Source organism: Bos grunniens, chromosome 1, assembly GCF_055505025.1.
Source record: "Bos grunniens cultivar Pamir isolate PY7600 chromosome 1, Bosgru_T2T1.0, whole genome shotgun sequence".
Lineage (NCBI taxonomy): Eukaryota > Metazoa > Chordata > Mammalia > Artiodactyla > Bovidae > Bos > Bos grunniens.
Genome location: NC_141165.1, coordinates 73,697,021 through 73,722,777, shown reverse-complemented (window position 1 = coordinate 73,722,777; position 25,757 = coordinate 73,697,021). Strand labels below are relative to the sequence as shown.

At 44.5% G+C, this 25,757-nt stretch overlaps 1 protein-coding gene and 1 long non-coding RNA gene across 2 annotated transcripts in view; one reads left to right on the top strand and one right to left on the bottom strand.

Moving 5' to 3' along the window:
• Positions 1-15,595, top strand: part of KLHL6 (kelch like family member 6) — a 56,451-nt gene extending 40,856 nt beyond the window's left edge. The window contains exons 4-7 of the mRNA XM_086319059.1: positions 4,112-4,349; positions 9,010-9,212; positions 10,213-10,426; positions 11,671-15,595. Of these exons, the coding sequence (XP_086175185.1) occupies positions 4,112-4,349; positions 9,010-9,212; positions 10,213-10,426; positions 11,671-11,972 (957 nt within the window). The 3' untranslated portion in view covers positions 11,973-15,595. The remainder of the gene's footprint in view (positions 1-4,111; positions 4,350-9,009; positions 9,213-10,212; positions 10,427-11,670) is intronic.
• Positions 924-11,769, bottom strand: LOC147379625 (uncharacterized). The gene is made up of 2 exons (XR_015133794.1): positions 11,655-11,769; positions 924-1,220 (listed from the first exon to the last, which is right to left on the bottom strand). It is a non-coding gene; the product is annotated as an uncharacterized LOC147379625 (long non-coding RNA).
• Positions 15,596-25,757: the final 10,162 nt, after the last annotated feature.

The window sequence follows — 25,757 nt, the reverse complement described above, 5'->3', positions numbered from 1 at the left end:
GAGTTGGGTCTCATTGCCAGTTGATTTCCAAAATTCTCAGTCTTCTCACTGCTTGCATGAGCCTGGCTTTATTCCTGATGACTCAAGTGGAAGTCTGGAGGATACGCTGTGAACATCCTTCTCCTCCTAACCCTCCTTTCCCAGACTTAACCTTGTTCCTCCTTTTAAGCCCACAGTGGTGGTGACAGAGTCAAATGTTAGAACCTAAAGGCAAATGTCAATTTACATTCGATCTAGAAGTAGTAGCTGGTACCTTCATTGGGAGAGGTCTTTTGGGGCAGAGAAAGTTGCCCCTTCATTTCATTGCCTCCAAAGTTTCCAGGGGCCAACTTGATCTATAACAAATGCTGCTGTGATATGTGTGCTGTCAGGAGGGCTTACTCCTGAGGACAGAGTGTCAGAAGCTCACCCATGTGAGCTTTATCCAAGTAGTTTGGTTACTTCTGTTCAGTCCTTTCAAATGGGCTCTTTGGACCAAGAGTACTCAGTAAGGTGCAATTCTTTGCTCTTTCTAACAATATGAAAATAAACTGGGTAGACCTGATTGTTGTGTGTGATTCACTGGCAAACATTTCCCTGTATCTGCAAATTCGCACATCTCTGATATCTGATTGGCATTTGTCATGCCTTTGAGGTTAATATTTTGTAAAGTATAGCTGACCTTACATGTGTGTTCAATCACACAGTCATGTCTCTTTTGTGACTCCATGTAGCCCAGCAGGCTCCTCTGTCCGTGGAATTTTCCAGGCAAGAATACTGGAGTGGGTTGCCATTTCCTTCTCCAGGGGATCTTCCTGACCCAGGGATTTGACTCCGGTTACCTTCTGGGCCACTAGGGAAGGCAGGTCTCAATACCCAGCCTGATCCATGAACTGGATGATTATATTATCTATTGCTATGCAACAAATTATCCCAAAAGGCAGTTTAAAACAACAAACATTTATTATCTCATAATTGTCAGGGATCTGGGAGTGATTTAGCTGGGTGGTTCTGGCTTAGGGGCTCTTCTGAAGTTGCAGTCAAGCTACTGGCTGGGGCTGCAGTTAGTCATCTCAAAGCTCAGAGCTGGCTGGAGTATCCACTTCCAAGCTCCTCCACAAGATTGTTGACAGGTGTTACTTCCTTGCTGACGGTTGGCCCCTGCATAGCAGCTGGCTTCCTTCAGAGCAAATGACCCAGGAAAGACAGCAATCAAGATGGAATCCTAGTGCCTTCATAACCTAATTTCAAAAGTAGTATACTGTCACTATTGTATTCTATTGGCATAGAGATCAACCCGGGAGCAATGTGGAGGGAACAACACAGGATGTTAGTTCCAGGAGGTGGGGATTGCTGGGAGCCCTGTGGAAGCTGGTTACCACATGATCTAGACTGGAAAAAATGATATCTTTATCAGGTGCTGGGTCAACTAGCTTGCCCATTCTTTCATTCATTCATCCATCCATCATTTATGGAAGCCCACAAGCTCCAGATATTGTTCTTGGTGCTGAGATCTGTTGAAGAAAAGGGCTGTTCCAGCCATGAGGGATATTAGAATAAATTAGATGAGGGTGAAAAGTGCTGTGATAGGGAAATTCAGGACTGTGGGAGCATCTGTGGAAAGGCTAGAATGGCTTCCCGGGGAAAAGAGCAAAGTGACAGTGACAATGATGTCAAAAAGATCACAGGGTGAGTGGTTGGGAGGTAGTGTGGGAAATTGAGGACAGATATGGGGAGATCCTGACAGCAGGCAGCAGTGCATGATTCAGTCAGTGGGAACACAGTCTTCCGCAGGCCAGGATGCAGGACTAGGATGCCAGCCTGGGAGTCAGGAGTAAGATCACAGCTAGTGTGGTCCCCGGCTAGTCAGCAGGCTGTTGATGTGGCAGAGCAGGCACTGTGCATAAGGTGGTTAAAGAGGGGAAGCTGGGGCCTGCTTCTCTGAACCAGAGTGAGTCACAGGAAACCAATTCTGGGAGGCTAGTGCTGTCCTCTAAACATCGCTCTATAATCCCCAAATCCTCCCTGAAAGAGGACAGATTGGTGCTGGAGGTTGTACCTGGAAGGATGGTTTAGAGGCTGGAGGGAGAAATCTCAGATGGGACAGATTTGTCTTCGGTGCCAATGCATTGTTCAATCCTCTCCTACCAGCTTGGTAATCTCATAGTGCCTCCAAGTTCTCAGGACCACCCCCCACCCTCATCCCAGCTGGCCTTTCCACTGTCAGTGCTGCAGGCTCAGCCCAGGATTGTCCTGCCACACAGAGTCATACTCCCTTCTGCTGACGCACAGAAGAGAGCCCTGCTACACACTTAATGGCCACGGTTCAGCCTCAAGAACTGAGGATCAAAATTTATTGTATGGTGACTGCAGCCATGAAATTAAAAGGCGCTTACTCCTTGGAAGGAAAGTTATGACCAACCTAGATAGCATATTCAAAAGCAGAGACATTACTTTGCCAACAAAGGTTCGTCTAGTCAAGGCTATGGTTTTTCCTGTGGTCATGTATAGATGTGAGAGTTGGACTGTGAAGAAGGCTGAGTGCCGAAGAATTGATGCTTTTGAACTGTGGTGTTGGAGAAGACTCTTGAGAGTCCCTTGGACTGCAAGGAGATCTAACCAGTCCATTCTGAAGGAGATCAGCCCTGGGCTTTCTTTGGAAGGAATGATGCTAAAGCTGAAACTCCAGTACTTTGGCCACCTCATGCGAAGAGTTGACTCATTGGAAAAGACTCTGATGCTGGGAGGGATTGGGGGCAGGAGGAGAAGGGGACGACAGAGGATGAGATGGCTGGATGGCATCACTGACTTGATGGACGTGAGTCTGAGTGAACTCTGGGAGTTTGTGATGGACAGGGAGGCCTGGCGTGCTGTGATTCACGGGGTCACAAAGAGTCAGACACGACTGAGTGACTGATCTGATCTGATTGGCACAGAAAAATAAAGTCTCTTCTGGGAAGTAGATGCTGGACATTGGCTGGCCTGATTGCATGTGACTATTGATTGGATTCACCATTTGTGGGCTTCAGTCTTTGCTACTGTGACCTGTGTGTCACCATCTGTAGGCAAGACTGAAGTTCCATGATCCATATTAGGTCAGCTTAACTTTGTAGGAAAAAGAAGCCGCTTTGGTCACGTGGGAAATGGGTGCTGCCTCTCTGTCTCCCATCAAGGTCCTACACCTGTAGAACCTCCCCCATCAAGCCCAGGGTTGGCTGGACCAGGAGGAGGGCACCTCTCCCTTTTCATTCCTAACATCAACATGACATCTCCCACTGCTCCCGCTGTCCCCTTTGACTAGTTTTCAAGGGCCGTGTGTGTGCCAGATGCTCGATTCCGCCCTCTACATTACAACCTCATGCATGCTCACAACAGCCTGGTGGCTGAGGTGTGATCACAGGCCCTTATAGAGACTGCGTCTCTTCTCCAAGGTCACATGGCCATAGGTGGTGAAAGCAGGAAGGAACGCTGGTGTATCTGACCCCAAACCTCTGCTCCTTCAGCTGGGTTCAAATATCTGTGGTATGAATTTCTTCACTTGTTCAAGGCTCTGAAGGGTCATATGCTTGATGTTGGGACCCAGTCCCCTGACCTCCCTGGATACATTCTGTCCCCTTTTGGTTCTTTTCTCCTAAGTCTCTGGATGCTCTTATATGCCCAGTCAGGACTTCTCTTCCAGTCCTCTAAAGAGGCCTGGTAGTGAGCAAAGTCTGGGATATCATCAAGAAATTGAAACCAAGGGGCAGTGGAAGGTGGCCAGAAATTAAATTCTAGGATTCAGTGCTTCCAACCAAGCAAGAGAGAAGATGCAGGAAGTGCATTTGATTGTAAACAGATCTGAACTTCTTAAAAAGTAGTAAAATCTACAACCGATAACCTTTACTGAGTACTTATTATCCATCAGGCCCGAGGCCAAGCACACTAAGTATATTAGCCCATTTAATCTTCCTGACAAAACTATGAGGTTGTTACCACTAAAATCTCCGTTATACAGAAGGTGATACTCAAGGAGGTGAAGTCACATGGTCATACCGTAGCAGAGTCAGGAATCGGGTTCTTTTACCCTGGTTCTATAACCTGAGCTATGAACCACTGTACCATTCTGCCTTTTGTACTCCCACTGGTTTTCCAGATCATTTCGGAGCGCACCAAGCCCAGAATGCATGAGTTCCAGTCTGAGGTATTCATGATCATTGGTGGCTGCACGAAGGATGAACGGTTTGTGGCGGAGGTAACCTGCCTGGATCCCCTGAGGCGCAGCCGCCTGGAGGTGGCCAAGCTCCCCATGACAGAGCACGAGCTGGACAGTGAGAATAAGAAGTGGGTGGAGTTTGCATGCGTGACATTAAAAAATGAGGTCTACATCTCAGGTAAGCAGAAGTTATGTGATACCAAAGCCAGTTCCCAAGGCACTACGTGCTTCCCTGAGTGAGAGCCAGGCAACCATCCTAGAAGAATTAGTGTGGATGGCACTGATCTAGCACTGACTGGGTCAGAATGTGGAAACCAGGCACTCAGATGGTCTTATCGTGGAGAGGGGATTATTACTAAACGAACCCTAATCCTTGATTAGTATTGTCCTAAGAACTGGAGGAACAGGCAGACAGGTCCTGTACTTTCTGGAAAAGGAAGAAGGAAAGTATTGCTAGAGTTTATCTGGTGTCTGCTGTAGGCAAAGGTCACTGAGCATTGGTAATACAGTAATGAATATTCAGTAATTTATTCAGTAATGGATAAAAACCTGACCCCTCCCCCAAGTTTATTAGATCTTGCCTTTAGATGCTCCAATAGCACTCAGTACTTTTTCATTTCTTACTTCTAAGTTGTTTGTTTAATTATTTGTAATTACTCTATGCTTGTTTCCCATTAGTCCTTGAATTCCATAAGTCAATACTGTATTTCCAATGCCTAGCACTGTGTCTGGACACATAGTAAATGTTCAATAACTACTGAGTGACACAGTCTCTACCATCTTTACAGCACTTAGTGTAAATAAACTTACACTTTGGTAGCGTTATTTGCCTCTCACTTCAACTCCATATGGTAGGTGATTTTAATCTCCAGGTTACAAATGGAGAAAACAGGCTCAGAAAGTATGGAACTTACCCAAAGTCACACATTCCAATCCATGTTGTCTCAGTCTCACGCTCTCCCATGACATCAAAAGCCACCTAGCTCTTCTTGAGGTGCCAATGGAAGAGACAAACATCCCATCCCCTCTTTTGGAGGTTTTCTCTAGTCTAAACTTGTTTAGGGAAGAGCTTATTCCCAGAGCTGGTCTCCTTCAGAAAAAAGGGCAGGTCAGTTCTTCCTTGAATACATTAATACCATAGATTAGATTTCAGCTTTCTTTTATCTTATAGAAATATTTTTGTTTTAGAAGATTTAAGCAATACAAGGAGTATAAAATAAAATATGGCAGTTTCTCTGCTCCATTACAATCCTACATTTTTACTTTTTTTTTTTTTTTTACAAAAATGGTTTTGTATTGTCTTAGAGTAAGTAATGCTAGCCGCGGCAACAAATTCTAAGTCTCAGTGAATTAGCACAGTAGTGCTAATTGGGGCTGAGCATGGGGGCTGAGGGAGAGCACCTGCTCCACTCAGTTCTTCAGGAACCTAGGCTCCCTCCATCTCATGATGCAGCTGTTTCCACAAGTGACCTGAAATTAAAGCTTGATGCATTTTGGGAAGAGAAAGGAACTGAACAAGTTGAGAAGGCACACCTGCTCACAACAGCCTCAGCCTGGACACGAGGCATCAGTTCTGCTCACATTCTATTGGCAAGAACCAGCCACATGCCCTCCCTGTACCCCCATGATGCGGGGCTGGGAAATGTAGTTTAGCCATGTGCTCAGGAGGAAAAGACAGGTTTGGTAGTCATGGTCAGTCTTTGCCACATATACAATACTTGTTATTTTATTCTACAACTTCTCTTTTCCCTGTCTTCAATTTGTTGTTGTCTTTTTAAAAATGATACAAGCAATACACAAAAGAATGCTTGTTATACTAAATCAACAGAAACTTGTACTCAATTAATGATCTATTCTAGACATCATTACATGATCCACTGTATGTGTTAAGTGTATAATACACATAAAGCACAGCACAATCGCAAGCACAGGGTGAGAGCCCAACAGTATTACTCATCATTATCATCACTGTGAGGATTGGTATTGTTGCTCTTTTACCAGTTTCAGGGCTGTCTGTTGAATGAATGAACCATAATTTTTTTCAATGTCTATTTTCCCCCTGAAAAAAAGGCCACAACAGACATTTTCATATATATATATCAAATATATATATATTTATGAACTTGTGCTGCTATATGGAAAGATTCCTGGAAGTGGTCATAAGATGTGTAAATTTAGAATTTTTGTAGATATTGTTAAATTGTCTTCCAGAAAGTTTGTACCAATTTACAGTTCAACCAATAATGAGTGACAGTGCCAATTTTCTACATCCTTGTTAACATTTTTTATTGTCAATTACATTTTAATGGACTTGAATGTTTAAATTTACACTCTAAGTTAGTGAGATTGAATATATTTTCATCTATTTATTAGTTAAATGTATATTTTAAAAAAATGAGCTGGTCCTATCCTTTGTTTTTCTATTGGTTGGTTGTCTCTTTCTTCTTAATTTTTGGAGTTCTTATTGTGTTAATCACTCAGCCGTGTCTGATTCTTTGCAACTCCATGGTCTGTGGCCCACCAGGCTCCTCTGTCTATGGGATTTCAAGAATACTGGAGTGGTTTGCCATTCCCTTCTCCAGGGGATCTTCCCAACCCAGGGATCAATCGAACCTGGGTCTCCTGCATTGCAGGCAGATTCTTTATCGTCTGAGCCACCAGGGAAGCTATTTGTATTGTAAATACTTTCTCTCAGATAGTGATTGTCTTTTAACTTTTTATATTTCAAATAGTAACTTTCTTTTCTATATGATTCTAGGTTTCTTGAGAGGCTTAGAAAGCCCCTCACCACCCCCAAGATCTTTAACATCTTCTATCATATATTCTCCAGTTACTTCTACTATAGCATTTACACTTCAATTTTAAGTGTAATGTGAAATAGGGATCTAACTTAATTTTTCTCTAAACAAATAGCCATTTTTCATAATCTCTATATCTTTTAGTCTATTTCTGTACCTTGCCTTTAATTGATCAGTTTGTCTCATCTTACGCTGGTAGCACATTATTTGTATTATCATAGCTTTTTGGTATTTTGATATTTATTTATTTTGATATTTGCCAGGGAAAGCTCTCTCACTCCTTCTTTTTCAAATGTTTCTTAGAAATGTTCCCAAATCTACTCTTCCAAATGAAGTTTAGAATGGTCACTTCACGTCCTGAAATCCATGAAAAGCCCTGAAGACACCCAACATAGAGGTTAACTTGGGGAGGACTGACATCTTTGCAATAACTTGTCTTCTCATCTGTGTAACACGATATGCCTGCCCAGTTAATCAGATCTTCTTTTACATCCTGAAGTAAAAATCGTAGGTTTTCTCCTCCTTTTAATAATGTTTGCATACATTTCTTTGAAAGTATATAGTATTTTATAATTTTGGATACTACCTGAATGGGATCACTATCACAGTGTTTTGAATAGAGAACTTTAAAAGGTGCACAATCCCACTCCCCAAGAATGGTTAAAATATATGAACAAAAAGCTCACAGAAGAGGAAGAAGCTCAATCTCCCTAGTAGCAGGGAAAAACCAAACTATTACATCATTTTTCTCTATCAGGATGTAAAGCAACCAAACCAACCAAAAAAACCCTCCTGATATCTGCTGTGGGTGGGGTATGAGGAAAGGTCAACCAGGACAGCTTTAAAGGCTCTTTGGCAGCACCTATGAAAATTAAGGTGGGCACGCCCCTGACCTAGGAATCCCACCTCGAGGCTCCACCCTTGAGAAACACTCATGACACAGAGCGTCACCAGTGATACTCAATTCCACACTAGCGCACAGTTGAAAGTCTGAAAACTACATCTTTTAAGTATTAATAATTAGCAGTACTCTGTGCTGATGGGGAAAAGGAAATACAAAGTCATTAAAATATTTTATTAAAGTCACCAAAAAAGTCAGTTCTCCTTTGTCTTGGTCTCTCTCCTTAACTGAAATCTGTATTTTCTGTTTATTGAGTTGTTTTGAAATTTTTTTTTTTTACCAGCTCATCACTCTATTGTGAGCATCTCATTCAGTTCCAACAGTGATAATTTCAAAGTAGGACAAACCTCACTTATGTTTTTATATAGATCAGAGATATGAACCAAAGAATTTTCTAAGATTTCATGGTGATTTCTCCAGGCTTGCATTTGTTTAAATATTAATAAATAAGCAAACATAGAACTTAAGCTGCTTTCTATTTTGATGCTGGTCAAGGCCGTTACCGGGCTTTCCAGGTGGCTCAGTGGTAAAGAATCCATTTGCGATGCTGGAGATGCAAGAGACATGGGTTAGATCCTTGGGTTGGGAAGTCCCCTGGAGTAGGAAATGGTAACCCACTCCAGGACGCTTGCCTGGAGAATTCCATGGACAGAGGAGCCTGGTGGGCTGCAGTCCATGGGGTCACAAAGAGTCAGATATGACTGAGTGACTGAGCACATAAGGCCCTACTATTCTCACCCACAATCGTCCAACCTAACCTGTCCTGCCTGACCTCTTGCTCCTCGGCCATACAGACACTGAGTGCAGGCTTCTGCTGGCACCCACTCGCCTAGGCAGACCTGGGTACCACTTCCCTGAAGCCTTCTCTGGACTTAGCTCATGTAGCCTCTTCTCCGAACTCTCGCAGCACAGAGGTGACACATGGCACAGCCTTACACTGTGTCTCCCTGTTTCCCTGTGCTGGCTCTGTCTCCCCACCTACACTGCACACATCTTCATGAATTTTTTTGCCTGGCGGGGTGGAGTGGGGGTTGGTGTTGGTTTGGGAAGGGAACACTTACAGGCTTGTGGGAAATTATGGGAGAAGCTGTACTTGTTACACATCCGGTGGTTTCTTAAATGCTGTATATGTCTTTCAGGTGGTAAAGAAACACAGCACGATGTTTGGAAATATAATTCTTCAATAAACAAATGGATTCAAATTGAGTATTTGAACATAGGCCGCTGGAGACACAAGATGGTGGTGCTGGGGGGCAAGGTCTACGTGCTTGGAGGTTTCGACGGCTTGCAGAGAATCAACAACGTGGAGACCTACGACCCATTCCACAACTGCTGGTCAGAGGTAAAGATCATTTCTATGAGTGACTCTGTATGGTTGCTTCAAAACTTAAAAAAAAAATAAAAGCTATCTGCCAACGTAGGTATACAGCTTTCTGATCTTTCTCCTCCCATTGAGAATATTTTTGGTGGTACCATCGATTCAGCATTTCTGGTCAGGTCACAGAAATGACTTTCTTCCCAGTGGGGGAACTCTGTGTGGGTACCTGTCCTATCCTGGCCAGTACCTCAGATGTGGAGTGCAGGCTTGATCCTATCTTGGTCTGCATGTCTTGGTCTAGAATCTCTGTCTCCTAGGACACCATCTGCCCTTGATTTCTCCACACTGGGCACACAGGGATCCCTTGACTACACTGTTGAAACCCAGAGTCATTTGGTAGTATTTAAGAGTCAGCCCTTAATCACATGCCTATAACGATGAACCACGTGTATGTCTTCATATAAGACTTTAGCAATACAATCTCAGGTACATATCATACTCAAGAAAAGGCAAAGCTTTGTTCATCAATGGGCATAAAGTTTCAATTAAGCAAAATGAACCAGCTCTGGAGATCTGCCTGTAGATAACACCTGGAACCCTTATACCAGCAATTCTTCCTAACTATAAGTGCTAAGGACAATGCCTGGGACATAGTAGGCACTCAGTAAATATTTTTTGAATGAAGGAGCACATGAATAAATATGAATATACATTTTTGAGAAAGCAATCTCCTCCAACATTGACTGGTTTCATCTCGTATACACTTATTGCTGTCTACACCCCACCTCCCCTGAGAGCTGGACTCTGGGAGAAATAGACTAGAAACCAGAGCCAGGAGGGAGGGTGGGAAATGTATGCTTTGATCTTCTCTATCTCAAGGGAGTCAAGCCCACAGGCCTTGTGATTTTAGGCTAAGGATGCCCGGCCTTGTGTTCCCTGACTCCTGACTTGTGTCCTGTGAACCACTGCAACAATCTGGGCAGTGTGACTGAGAGCTTCTCCTGGTGCCCCTGTGCCCCTGCAGGCTGCGCCCCTCCTTATCCACGTCAGTTCCTTCGCAGCTACCAGTCATAAGAAGAAGCTCTATGTGATTGGGGGAGGGCCCAACGGGAAACTGGCGACGGACAAGACTCAGTGTTATGATCCTTCAACCAATAAATGGAATTTAAAGTCGGCCATGCCAGTAGAGGCTAAATGCATCAATGCAGTGAGTTTCCGGGACCGTATCTATGTAGTTGGTAAGTGAACAAATGGCATGATGTGGGTGGGGTTCAAAAGGAAAAGAAGATGTGATTGGTCCAGGCCTTGGTAGAATTTCTCTTTCAGTCCTGGAGACAGAAATAGCCCACATTTAGTAGACACGCAGAGCAGATAGACAATGGGGCCCTGGTAAGGGGAAGCCAGAAGTTGCTATGGGAACAAAGTGTGTTGTAAGCATTAGCAATTGCACAGAAATTGAATATGCACAGTATAAGTGCCCAGTAAATGGCAGCTACCATTATTTCTTACCTTGTATTCATGGGAATTTTATTCTCCCACTTGCTTTGAGGGCTCTGAAAGGTGGCATTTAGCAGGAAGGAGAGCCTGACCAGCCAGACCACAGTGGGCATGTAATTGTTAAGGATGATAAATCTCAACCCTGACTACTCATTATGGAGTTTTTTACAAAAACATGGGTAGCTGGGGCTTGTCCAGACCAATAATATCAGAATGAGGAGGATACTGGCCACAGTGCCAGGTGTTTTTAATGTGCAGGTGATTTTAAAGTACAGCCAGGGTTGAGAACTACTGATTAAGGAAATACCAAAAATAAATAACTTCAGCAAGTAAGCACTAACCACAGAAAGCTTCCTGAATGCAAAATATGGGAACAGATTAAGGCAAAAATCTCTTTTCTCCTTTGCTTCAGGTTTCCTGTGTTTTTACTAGTCAGACTCATGACCTGACCTCAAAGGTCTGATCTCCATGGGTTACCAGAGCTGGTGTTCCCTGTCATGCTCAGTTTAGAGATGCCCCCACTTTTAGTCACTGTCATGTATATCAGTAAAAGACTTCTGTGTACCAGGCTTTCCGCCAGGTGCTTTATGTGCCTGATCCCTCTGTTTTCTAATAACCACCATGGTCTTGGTGTTCCTGGTTACAGATCCCAAAGTTGCAGAGCCGGGTTTATGAGCAAGGTCTGCCTGATGCACCACCTGGTATTTCCTCCAGGAAGCAGTCTGAGGGTACATGTTAGCAGTCACGGGAAGTCAGGCGTCCTTTAGAACCTGATTAGCACCCGGCTACAGAGTTTCAAGGGCTGTGAACTATTTCCAGCATGAGACTTCCCTCCCCTAGTTACCCATTCTGGCTTTCTTGAGAGCCATGAATTTGCTTTTTCTTTCGGCAAGGTGGTAGACTTGACCTAACCAGTAGTAGTTTAGTAGTTAACGGGGAAGAAAACCAGAAAAGCAGTGAAATGCTCACGGTGTTTCCTCTTCAGGAGGGGCCATGAGAGCGCTGTACGCCTACAGCCCCCTGGAGGACAGCTGGTGCCTGGTGACCCAGCTCAGCCACGAGAGGGCCAGCTGCGGCATCGCGCCCTGCAACAACCGGCTCTACATCACTGGGGGGCGGGACGAGAAGAACGAGGTCATCGCCACGGTGCTGTGCTGGGACCCCGAGGCCCAGAAACTGACTGAGGAATGCGTCCTGCCCCGGGGAGTGTCCCACCACGGCAGCGTCACCATCAGGAAGTCGTACACCCATATTCGGAGGATCGTGCCTGGAGCCGTGTCGGTCTGACCTCGGGTGCGCGGAGGGCGGAGTCATGCGGGGAGCCCGCCTCCCTCAGCCCTGCCCTTCGATCCTACTTCGGACACCAGCGGGGCTGGACTGGGGGCTCACCGCGGCTCCCCCTGGAGGCTCCTCGGAAGTCACAGCTTTGGGACACTTGAGACCAGCCAGGAATGTTTGCGAGACCTACCTCAGGAGGAAAGAAGAGTAATACTTAACATGGAGATGGAAATGGCAACCCATTACAGTACTCTTGCCTGGAAAATTCCATGGACGGAGGAGCCTGGTCCATGGGGTTGCAAAGAGTCGGACACGACTGAGCGACTTCACTTAACATGCAGGACACACCTGTCCCCTGCCAGGTTCTATACCAGGCGCTTTTGTACACCAATGCTTTTTACTGTCCTAATGACCTGATTACTGGATATTAAAACTCCCATTTGACAGGTGAGGAAACCGAGAGAGGCTAAGTGATTGCCCTAGGTCAGTCAGATTCTAAGTAGCTAAACCAGGAGTTTAAACCCAGGTTTTTCCATCTCGAAGTCAGTGTAGGTTCTGTCTGGCCGTCTATCTCAGAGCAGGAAAACACAAAGCAAAACAGCTCATCTTTTGGTCTGATAGGTTAGCTGGAGGATTCACTCAGCAAGGCAGGGAAATAAAGGGTTTTTTTCTTCATTCTTCTTCTTTTCCTTATATTTAAACCACACGGGATCTTTGGTGTGGTAACTTTGGGCCTCTTGTCAAGAGTGTATCATAGGTTGTTCCATCTGACAGTTCTGGGGAGATGGGTCTGGGAAGACCTGTTTACTCTGGAACATGTGAAAAACTTTTTTCTTCCTCATCAAAAACCTCTATCTTTTATGATCACAGGAGGCCCATCGTAGCCTGGAACTGTCGCTGCCGGACAGAATTGTACCTTCAGCACAGCTCAGTGCCCTAGCCTTTTAATGTCCAACAGTTGTATTACAATGTAGAAAAGGTTTTTCCAGAGACTCAGAATACTGTTTTGTTTCTTGTTTGTTGGTTTTATGTAAACATCCTTACATTGCTGGCCGCTGAGGAAGGACTGGCTCTTCTTGACAGTATACGTTCTAATTTTTAGACAGTGATTTGGGTCCATGTCCCTGTGACTCCACCTGCCTGGAAGCTTCATTTTTAGGATCCTTTTAATCCCTCCTATTTGGTTTTTGGATCAGGTTGGCGCAGTTTTGACTTAAAGAACAGAGTCTGGTCTTTACTCTCAGAGATAGAGCTTTCAAATTAGCTCACTGGAAATTCATTCTAATCCCCGAGTTGGGGAAACAGATTAAGATATCCTATTTCAGATGCTGTACTTAAAAAGCAACAATAATGGTAACAACATAGTAACTGCATTACCTAATGTCCTTTATTTTCATCATATGATTTCAAATCTCTTTATAGAGTTTTATTTCATGTCAGATGTCCCATTTTGTGCTTGTACATCTCAGCAGTTTGGGAAGATAGAGGTATTAGAGTTGATAATGAATTTAACTTTCATAGAAAAGTTTGGTTAGAAGAAGCTACAGCTCAAAGCAGATAAAACAGACTTGGAAAATAAGTGAAAATTCTATTTATGCATAGATCATTGAGGATAAATATAAATGCATGTTGATGTTTGAGAAGCTCTGTGTCTTAGAGTCAGGTGTGACACTTTAGCTCCCTGCTGTGAAAATTGAGGTGGGAAAATACAAACATATTTGTGGAAATTTAGAACACATACCTCATTTACCCATGAATACTGATAACCTTAATGAAGCTCTCAACTGAAACAATTTAAACTACTTCAATTCAGCAAACATTCCTGGAAATTGTTATGTTTGGCAAGCCTTGGGGACTCCAAAAAGCAAGACAAATTTCCACCCTAGAAACATTCAACAAGCAGGTAAATGGGCCACTTGTCAATATTATAATTTTCCTTTTCATCAAGCTAGAGAAAAGGAGATGTACATGAAGTTATGAGGTTGCATTCAGGTCTTTCTTGCCCATCCAAGTGATCTCCTTGGGAAGCAGTGCTCTTAGATCAATGATACAGCCATTGTTTACATGTTTGTCTTTCCTTGGGGTTACCTTCACAAACCACTTATGAGCTCTGGGAGGAATCAGTCACATTTCAAAGACAATGTCAGGAAAGAAATTTCACAGAAGTTCAATGACAGCATCATTGGCAACACAGAGAGCCTCCCCTCAGAAAGAATGTGTTTCTTGTCCTGACTGTCTTTGGATGAGAGCAATTGGAAAATTTTGAGCCCAGATTTTCAACAGGTCAACCTTATGCTGGGAAATCGAGGACTTAGGATCTCTGTGTTGTAAACCTGGCTGTCAATAATGGGTTGCAGACAGATACACCTACTAAGAAGATCCAGATCTCCACACTTGAAGCTGTCAGTCTGTAACTTTTAGGCATATAAAAAAAGTTCAAGTCATTTTGGGGGAACTCTATATCATCAGGATTTAAATTTCTAGCTAGGAATGGAAGCTCTTAAATTCTAATTTCCGTTCTTAGATGAAAAAACAAAAACCTAGTTTACAGAAGTTAACTGTCATAAGACATACTGCCAGCAGGGGGACAAGGCAGGTTGGTGCCAGGTGAGTCAGAGACAAAGGGCCCTAGGACTCAGGCAGAATGTCCTGCACAGCCTACTGGATCTTGAGTCAGGTCCCATGAGTGGATAGAGAACCCTTGACTGGAAGGAAGAGGAGAAGGTAGGAGGAGGGGGAAGTCAGGTTTGGACACAAGTCTGGAAAATGATGCCAGGGGCCCTGGAGTTGGGGAGCATGACTCCATTCTCAAGAAGGGGGAGAGGAGCATAAGGAACCCACTTCTTAGAAGTGAGGCAAAGTTAGAGCAGGACTAGCAGTAAGACCTGTTTGCTGTGGGGCCTCTGGGCTGCTTGGCTAGGTCTCTTGTTTTGCTGGACCAAGAGAGAAAGGCCCAGAGGCTCTGATGAGGTGGAATCTGTCAGGGAGGTTAAAGGGCCCCAGTTGCCAAGGCTGATCTGAAATGGGTAGGGAGCTAAGCTCACCCAAACATCAACAGATAAATATTCTCTTCTTAGCTTTCATCACATTCTACATGCATTGGCCTCAGGAAATACCCACCCACCCACCCACACAGAGCTCTTGAACTCAAAGAAGCTGTGCTCTCAGGGAAGTGCAAATATTTGCTTATAGCTGTGAAAATAGAGCTTTGCTATTTATGAAAGTCCTTGAGGTACTGTTGTTATTTACTTATCCTACTTGATTTTGAAAAAGAGAAATACTCAGTAAAATTTTCAAAGTGGGTAAACACCTCTGGAATTTCTTATGTAAAGTCCTAACTTGGGGTTGCAAAAGCCTTTTTCTCCTTAGTATCTGATCTGGGTGTTGTATGAGAGCTCCTCATTTGAGGAGTCAACTCTCAATGAAATCTGTAAATATCTCAAACATGGCTACTACAAAACTAATTTTTACAGGTCAGATTTTCATATTTTTAGATAAAAATATTAACAAAATTCTTAGTTAACCAAATCCTTCAAGCATTTTGGTTACATGAAGTTGTATTTTTTTTAAGTGATCAAACCAAAGATACCATTTATGGGTAAAAATCGAATAAAGTTTTTATTTATTCAGTATGTATGGAGTATGAATGGAGTAAATAAGAATATTTTATATACAATTACTAGCTGAATTTTTTTTTTTGGTTGATATGAATCAGCGGTATCTGAATAGAAATTAATTTAGAAGGGGAAATTTGAAATGTTTCAGTTGATTCCAGGGAGCTTAGATAAACTCACATGCTAATTTTAATCAGATTTGGTTTACAGAATGGCAAAAGTAGACAGCTTTTCCCTCCCTAGTGCCTCATTGCCTCTGGGAGCCAGTTTTTACCAATCTTTGTGAGTTTACAAACTGTATGACTCTCATCCTGTCTGACTTGAAGCCTTCCTGCAGGAGGCCTCCCTCTAGGTTTCTGGTTTCTGGTCTAACTTCTCAGCCCTGCCTCCACCAACATCTCTATGTAGTCTCTGAAGCCTTAACCAACCTTTGTGCTTCTCAACAATGAGCACGTGAAACTGGGAATATGAACCAGAGAGCTGTGACTCTCGAGCACTGGAAAACTTGTCATCATTTAGTTTCTTTTGGATTTCAATACAAAGATGCTATGCAATCGGAAAGGAAAACCTGGGGCTTTAAAGAAATGTGCAGCCACACGAATGGCATTAGACCATTCTTTCTGGGCCTCCTTAGAGACAGAAGTTCTCACTTCTCAGTCTTATGGATTCTGAGTGGAAAACCTTGGGAAACACAGTCCCAGTCCATGGGTTGTACGTCTTCTGGAGTCAATCCTGGGCCATGGATCCAAGAGGCAGTTCACCAGCTGAAAGTCAAAATGGGGTTTTGACCATAACTTCACCGCCGAGCCCTCCAATTTTTCTACTGGATCTAATTGATAATCTGATGCCTGGGCAGCTTGGCCAGGGCCTGGCATCTGCCCAGCTCTCCTTGCCTTGTCTTTCTGCTCCTGGTGCTCTCCTGGTGTGTGACCTCCGATGGACCAGCCTCCTTTTCACTGGCCTTTATGTAAGATCTCAGTCCCCATCCCCTCTTCCAGTGGGCTCATGCCACATTTTCTCTTTCTGTATGCTGTCACATTCAAGACTCATGGCGATGGGGACTAATTTGGGTCAGGTCTCACCCACCCCCAGACTGCCCAGGCTGCCTGATTACTAATCACTCTGGTTTTCACTCCCACATTTGTTTCTGACACCTGGGGATTTTCCTTTTCTTCTTACCTGCTCAGCTTTCTCCTTTGTTATTGATTCCTGAATGACACTCATGACCTTGATAGCCATGCATGCCCCATTCCTGATAGTCTGCCCAGGGGGTCACAAGTCACACCAAGTCACACTTGAAAAATACAAGGGTGGAGGGTGCATGCCTGGGCAAAGACAGAGCAGGGGCGAGGGGAATGGAGGTTGCAAACCTTGGTTTAACACTTTTAGCAGAAACCAGAGGGAAAAATCTGACTGTACAAAGAAACCCATGAGTCTGACCTTAGACAAACAGAATTTTTGTGGGTGAAATTCTATTCTTTCACAATAAAAAAAAGTAATAGGAGCATTTATTGAGTAATTTCCCAGAAATATGAACAGAGTCATAAATAGTTTGGGGACAGTAACAAATTTGTCTAGGTAGAAATGCTGGATTTTTAGTTATCAAACTGCATCCTAGTAGAATGTTACATTCCCAGAAAAGATCACTATAGAAGCCTGAAAGAAAAACAATACATTACACATTGTTCTGGCTGAGACTTAGACATTAGTAAGGAGTGAGTCTTTGTGAAACAGTGCAACATATATTGATTGAGTACTTAATTTGTGCCAGACAGGATTCTAGGTACCAGGGCTCCGCATCCATGAACAAAACAAAAGTCCCTGCTCTCATGAGCTAACATTCCAGTTGAGAATGTTACAAAAACAAACAAGTATATAATACAATGTCAAGGAATAATAGATGCTTGAAAAGGAGTAAAGCAGGGTTCGGGGTATGCATGGTTAGATAACATTGCCGACTCAGTGCACATGAATTTGAGCAAACTCCAGGAAATAGGAATGGACAGGGAAATCTGGCCATGCTGCAGTCCTTGGGGTCACAAAGAGTTGGACATGACTTAGAGACTAAACAACAACAACAAAGTAGGGATGCTACTTTAAACAGGGTGAATAGATGCTCTTTCTGATAAAGTAACTTGAGTGAAAAGAGTATCCGGAGAAGCATATTCCAGGTAGAGGGAATAGCCAGTGCAAGGGCCCTAAGGCAGGAGTCTCAGTGTATTCAAAGGGCAGTAAGACGGTCTTGGTGACTGGAGTGAATTCTGAGTGATGGTAAGGGCTCTGAAGGTCACTGTAAGAACTTTGCCTGTGATCAGAGGAAGATGGTAAGGCATAAGACAAGTTCAGAAATGACACAGATTCACAAATGTTACATACCCAAGCTGTTGCAAATTCAAGTCTGTTACATTCACAGTGGCAATTAGTAGTTAGTGACTACTGAAAGCAACATTTCTGAACCCAGGAAACATTGCATTGTGTGTGCATGTGCATGTGTGTGCGCGTGCTCAGTCATGTCCGACTCTTTGTGACCCCATGGACTGTAGCCCTCCAGGCTCCTCTGTCCATGAGGATTCTCTGCCATTTCCTTCTCCGGGGGATCTTGCCGACCCAGGGATCGAACTCACGTCTCTGTGTCTCCTGCATTGGCAGGCGGGTTCTTTACCACTGTGCCACCTGGGAAGCCCTGTTGAGGTTTCTCCAAATCCTTGGTCTTTCTGACCCTGCCCTGTGTGCTCTCATCATGGTGGGCTGGGGACTGACTTTCCCAACTGCCTGGTCACATGAGCCCAGGGGGCTTTGGGGAGAGCCTCTCAGATAATTATCTACATTCCCTGTGTAAATGCAAATAGTAACACTCAGACACATGGGTATCTGGTGAAAATGAGACCATCAGTGGTGATATTGGTGGGTGGTAAAGCAGGATGAAAGCCAGAACCTTTAAAGTCAATGACCTCTAGGAAGCCTAGATGATTTTCTAAAACCTCTTATATCTTGAAATAATGTGGACTGAGATTCAGAGCAATATAAAACAAATAAAAATCCTTAGTGGTTAAGTGCAAACCAACAAGGCATTTAAAAAATCTAGGTAAAACGTGTGGCAGTTCAGATGGGAACTAGAAATTAGGTTCTAGCAGTGTTATTTCTGGATGATTTTAGAGAATATGTCATCCCAGAAGATGGCTGGAGTTTTCACTAGGAACCAAGGCTGGAGACATGGTGGGTTAGACTAGGCTGCAGCATTGTCACCAACTTCCCTGATTCCAAAGGAAGGTTGCAACGCGGGCTGTTTCTCTGCTGGTCTTTGCACCTAGGGCACCTTGCACGGAGCCAGCACACATATGAACACTCAAGGAATGTTGCTGCTTCATCGCCTGCCAGGAATAATGTACAGGGTGGGGGAAGGGGTTCCTGAGAAGCTGCCACCAACTATTACCACACCATATTGATCACTTCCTGGACATTTCACACATCACAGTTTGAACAATTAAAAACCATACATATCTTTCTTTGGACTGTGCAACATTTTTAAAAATTGGCAACATTGGACCCATGTTTCTACATAACAACTGGTCAGCACAGAGTAGGGAAACTTCTCTTTAGAAAAGGGTTGAGTGGTCTAGTGATTAAAAAATTCACCTGCCAGTGCAGATGACATGAGTTCGATCCTTGGTCCAGGAACTAAATTCCCACCATGCTGCGGGGCAACTAAATCCATGAGCCACAACTACAGAGTCCATACCCTAGAGCCCATGAGCTACAACTACTGAAGCCCACACCTCCCAGAGTCTGTGCTCTGCAAGAGGAGAAGCCACACACAATGAGAAGACCGCTCACTGCAAGGAAGCTGCTGCTGCTGCTGCTCTTGCTAAGTTGCTTCAATTGTGTCCGACTCTGTGCGACCCCATAGACGGCAGCCCACCAGGCTACCCCCTCCCTGGGATTCTCCAGGCAAGAGTACTGGAGTGGGTTGCCATTCCCTTCTCCACACTGCAAGGAAGAATAGCCCCCAGTTGTGGCAACTAGATAAAGCCCACGCAGCAGTGAAGAGCCCAAACACCACAACAAAAACCCAGTAGAGCCAAAAATCAATCAATAAATAGAAAGGGGCTGTGCTCTCCAGTTGGCCAGACTCCGCTGACTTGATTGGCCCCAAAGGCATTTGAGCTTGCAGCCTCTGACATACACTCTCTTGTTTAGTCCTTGCAAAGAGCTCTATGAAGTAAATGGATGCTCTGGGGATGAGAAAACTGAGGTGAGGCTCCCAGATGTTGAGTACCTTCCCAGCATCAGGGCAGGACACTGTCTGCGGTCTCTTCAGCTGGTGCTGCTTCTGCTCTGCCCACTACTGCTGCAGTTATGACAAGGGACCCATGTAACTCCATGCTTCTAGGATTTAAGCATTTTCAGTCTGCATCTCACAATTCTACAGTCACTCTGAAAAATCTAGAAATAATATATTACTAGCTCACTGTGTGATCTGAGCAAGGCCAGAGATTTTTGACAGAAAAAGCAACAATGAGTGGTTGGAGATGTCCTCCAGCCCTAACAGACTCTACAGGAGATAAGACTGCACTTTCAAAGGCTCCACATGAGGCAAAAGATGACAACAAGTGCCTTACTTACATTTTGGTGATGAGGCAGAGCCAAGGACTCTCAAGGGTTTATTTTCCTTAAAAAGTAAGGTCTGGTCTGAACTGCCAAGATCCATCACTCTGTTCTGTCCCCCCAGTTCTCTACCAGACTTCTCTCATAATGAGCTCTTAGAGGGACTGCAGCCTGTTCTGTCTCAAAGTCATCAAGTCTAAGACAGTATAAACTGTAAGACAAATCTTTATCTTAGGGGGCTCTAACAAAGGAAAGATGGAAGCATGCCTTAATGATAGGCATTCATATTGTATGAATCCAGTCGCACCAACTTTCTTTGCTTTAAAATTTCTTTTCTCCATCCTCAGAAATTGGGCCATGTGCCTACCCTTCATCTGCATTCCTTAGCATAATATTGGTGACCTTTACACATCATCTTAGTGACAAGGTCTATTATAGCATCACTTACTTACGTGTCCTACAGCACTTGTTTTTGCTTTGCAAAATATGAGATTGTGGTCATTCTTCCTCTAAGGAATATCTATTTCACTAATATAAAATTTATGTCCCACTGCTCTGTTTCCTTGCTTTTCTGTACAGATAATTTTTGTTTCAATGCCAAATCATAGCATTATCATGAAAAGCCTTATTGAGGTAAAATGGGCATGTGATAAACTGCACATACTTAAAAGGTACCATTTGATAAGTTTGACATAATGTATACAACTGTGAGGGCTTTACTAACAGATGTATCTGCTCAGTGGTAAAGAATCTGCGTGCGGTGCAGGAGACCCGGGTTCAGTCCCTGGATTGGGAAGATGCCCTGGAGTGGGGAATGGCAACCCACTCCAGTATTCTTGCCTGGAGAATCCCATGGACAAGAGGAGCCTGATTGGCTGTGGTCCATGGGGTCACAAAGAGTCGGAAACAACTGAAGTGACTAAGCAGCAGCAGCAGCATACATCTGTGAAACCATCATCACAAACAAGGCATTAATAATAAAACTACCGACCTCAAAGTTTCTCCTGCCCCTTGGTAATCTCTGTCTCTCAACCATCCTGTTCCTCCACCACCTTGTACAGGCCACCAATGACCTGCTTTCTGTTAGAATAGAGCAGTTTGCCTTTTTTAGAACTTTATATAAATGGAATCATACAGCAGATATTGTTTTTTTGCCTGGCTTCTTTCACTCAGCAGTTATCGTGGATTCATCATTGGTGCATTGACACATTCATTCCTTTAAAAATAGTTTTATTGTGATGTTATTTACATGCCATAAAATTCACCTGATTTATTATAGAATTCAATGATTTTAAGTATACTTACAGAGTTGTGCAAACTTCACCAAAATCTAATTGTAGAACATTTTCACCACCCCCAAAAGAAAACTTATGCCCATTTACAGTCACTGCCATTTCCACCCAGCCCTAGGCAACTTCTAGTCTACTTTTTTCCTCTATAGGTTTGCCTTTTCTTGACATTGCTTATAAGTGGATTAATATAGTATGTGGTCGTCTGTCTGGCTTCTTTGGCTTAGCATGTTTTCAGGGTTCCTGTATGTTGAAACACGTATCAGTGTTTCATTCCTTCTTATAGCTGAAAAGTATTCTAATTTATGGAAATAGCATTTAGATTATTTCCACCTTTGGCTATCAGGAATAATGCTGCTGCAAACATTTTCATGCAAGTTTCTGTGTGAACATATATTTTCATTTCTCTTGAGTATAAACCTAGGAATGAAATTTCTGGGTGACATAGTAACACTATGCTTAACATTCTGAGAAAACTGCCAAACTATTTTCCAAAGCTACTGTACCATTTTATTAATACCTTCCCTTTAGCAATGAACAAAGGTTCCAGATTGGGGCCTCCTGCCAACAGCCATGCTGAGCTGAGCTGTCTTTGACGTGGCCCTGCAGTCCTCAAGGCTTCAGATATCACAGCCATCCAACAGCTTTACTGGACTCAGGACAGACCTTGCGCCAGGAGAGAGCCTAGCTGAGCTGCCCCTCAGAAACAGATAATATGGGAGTTCCCTGGTGGTCCTGTGATTTGGACTTGGCCCTTTCACTGCTACGGCTCAGTTTCAATACCTGGTCAGGAAACTAAGATCATGCAAGCCAGGCATGTGGCACAGTGTGCCGCCCCCGCCCACCCCCGCCGCCCTGCCTACCCTCCCTCTGTCCCTCAAAAAAAAAAAAAAAAAAAGGAAAGAAAGAAGCCCAGATGGTAAATGTTTGTTGTTTTAAGCTACTAAGGTGTAGGGAATTTGTTAGACAGCCTAAGATTACTAATATATAGGGAATGGCTAAGGGGTGGAGGGCAGAGGACAACCTGGCTTGGGGTGGTGCCGCCCATTGCCCCTCCCCCGCGTGACTGCGGGGCATCCACAGGAACCCCGAGAGACACCTCTTTAGGGCGGTCATCCAGCCTGGGTGCCTTAGACCAGGAACAGACAGTGAGGACAGAGGGATGGCAGTCTTGCTGGAAGGCTGTTAGGGAGGAACGGAGCAGCCGTGCCCTTGATCACCCCTGTGTGAACTGAGGAGCTGAATCTCCAGGGGCCCTGGTCTCAGTGCCCCGGACAGTGCCTGTTGCCAGGGACCCCAGGGGCACCTGCTGGGAGGCTGGAGGTGGGGCAGGGCCCTGAGGCCTCATTTGCCACAGAATACCTGGAACTGGTCCCAGGTCAGGGTCAGTGGGGACGGGGAATGGGAGGCAACAAGAGAACTGAAAGCCCTGAGGACAAGTTTCAGCTATTCCTCAGAGTAAGCGGCTCCTGGGGTGAAATGATGCCTAGTGCTGGGCCCCTCTCTGCTGCCGGCCCTGCAGGACGGGCGGCAGAAGGGGCTTCAGTCACCCACAATCTCCTCACAAGACCCTTGGAGGGAGAGTTTCTTCAGAGGCAAATCGCATCTGCCCTGGGTGAGCCCTTACATGTCTCCCCTGGGCTCTGGCAGCAGAGATCACATCCTATTTACCCAGCCTCCCCCGTGGCTCCTGGAAGGAACCCAGAATTATTGGAACCCAGAAGCCTTGAAGAACATCCCTCAGTCAAAGCCACTGGGTGTGCAGGGGAGGAAAGGGCAGCTCATGGGCAGTCTTTTGCAGTGTCTTCATCATTTCCATATTTAACCCCTTTCTCCTGGATTCACTGGCCATGGGCTCTATACTACTAAGAGTCTTGGGTACTAAGTCTTAGTGCCCTGGTGGCAGCACTGAGGGGACCCCAGAATGAGGGTCGGGCGGGTCATGGGCAGTGAATGAATGAGAGGCTTATCGCCTGGGGTAGGAGCAGGGGTTTTGGAGTCAGTCAGACCTGAGTGCAGTTTTGATTTTGTCCCTCACTCACTGGCTGTGTGATCTTGGGGAAGCAATTTAACCTCTTTGAACATCAGTTTCCTTCTAAAACAGGAATACTACAGCCTGTTTTGCAGTATTGGTATGAGGATTAGCAAAAATGCATACAATTTAGAATACCTAGGAGCTCAAATGAAGAAGGCAATGACAACCCACTCCAGTACTCTTGCCTGGCAAATCCAATGGACGGAGGAGCCTGGTAGGCTGCAGTCCATGGGGTCATGAAGAGTCGAACATGACTGAGCGACTTCATTTTCATTTTTCACTTTCATGCATTGGAGAAGGAAATGGCAACCCACTCCAGTGTTATTGCCTGGAGAATCCCAGGGATGGGGGAGACTGGTGGGCTGCTGTCTCTGGGGTTGCACAGAGTCGGACATGACTGAAGCAACTTAGCAGCAGCAGTAGCTGCTGGAGCTCAAAAATAGCACAGGCTATCAGTTCAGTTCAGTTCAGTTCAGTCTCAGTCGTGTCTGACGCTTTGAGACCCCATGGACCGCAGCATGCCAGGCCTCCCTGTCCATCCCCAACTCCCAGAGTTTACCTAAACTCATGTCCATTGAGTCGATGATGCCATCCAACTATCTCATCCTCTGTCGTCCCCTTCTCCTGCCTTCAATCTTTCCCAGAATCAGGGTCTTTTCAAATGAGTCAGCTCTTTGCATCAGGTGGCCAAAGTATTGGAGTTTCAGCTTCAACATCAGTCCTTCCAATGAATATTCAGGACTGATTGCCTTTAGGATGGACTGGTTGGACCTCCTTGCAGTCCAAGGGACTCTCAAGAGTCTTCTCCAACACCACAGTTCAAAAGCATCAATTCTTTGGCGCTCAGCTTTCTTCACAGTCCAACTCTCACATCCATACATGACTACCGGAAAAACCATAGCCTTGACTAGACGGATCTTTGTTGGCAAAGTAATTTCTGTGCTTTTTAATATGCTTTCTAGGTTGGTCATAACTTTTCTTCCAAGGAGTAAGTGTCTTTTAATTTCATGGCTGCAGTCACCATCTGCACTGATTTTGGAGCCCAGAAAAATAGTCAGCCACTGTTTCCACTGTTTCCCCATCTATTTGCCATGCTCTTGAGAGTCCCTTGGACTGCAAGGAGATCTAACCAGTCCATTCTGAAGGAGATCAGCCCTGGGATTTCTTTGGAAGGAATGATGCTAAAGCTGAAACTCCAATACTTTGGCCACCTCATGTGAAGAGTTGACTCATTGGAAAAGACTTTGATGCTGGGAGGGATTGGGGGCAAGAGGAGAAGGGGACGACAGAGGATGAGATGGCTGGATGACATCACTGACTCGATGGACTTGAGTCTGAGTGAACTCTGGGAGTTGGTGATGGACAGGGAGGCCTGGCGTGCTGCGATTCATGGGGTCGCAAAGAGTCGGACACGACTGAGCAACTGATCTGATCTGCTCTGATGGGACCAGATGCCATGATCTTCGTTTTCTGAATGTTGAGCTTTAAGCCAACTTTTTCACTCTCCTCTCTCACTTTCGTCAAGAGGCTCTTTGGATCTTCTTCACTTTCTGCCATAAGGGTGGTGTCATCTGCATGTCTGAGGTTATTGATATTTCTCCTGGCTATCCTGATTCCAGCTTGTGCTTCATCCAGCCCAACGTTTCTCATGATGTACTCTGCATATAAGTTAAATAAGCAGGGTGACAATATACAGCCTTGTTGTACTCCTTTTCCTATTTGGAACCAGTCTGTTGTTCTATGTCCAGTTCTAACTGTTGCTTCCTGACCTGCATACAGGTTTCTCAAGAGGCAGGTCAGGCGGTCTGGTATTCCCATCTCTTTCAGAATTTTCCACCAGTTTGTTGTGACCCACCATAGTCAAAGGCTTTGGCATAGTCAATAAAGCAGAAATGGATTTTTTTCTGGAACTCTCTTGCTTTTCCTATGATCCAACAGATGTTGGAAATTTGATCTCTGGTTCCTCTGCCTTTTCTAAATCCAGCTTGAACATCTGGAAGTTCACATATTGCTGAAGCCTGGCTTGGAGAATTTTGAGCATTACTTTACTAGCATATGAGATGAATGCAATTGTGCAGTAGTTTGAGCATTCTTTGGCATTGCCTTTCTTTGGGACTGGGATGAAAACTGACCTTTTCCAGTCCTGTGGCCACTGCTGAGTTTTCCAAATTTGCTGGCATATTGAATGCAGCACTTTCACAGTATCATCTTTTAGGATTTGAAGTAGCTCAACTGGAATTCCATCACCTCC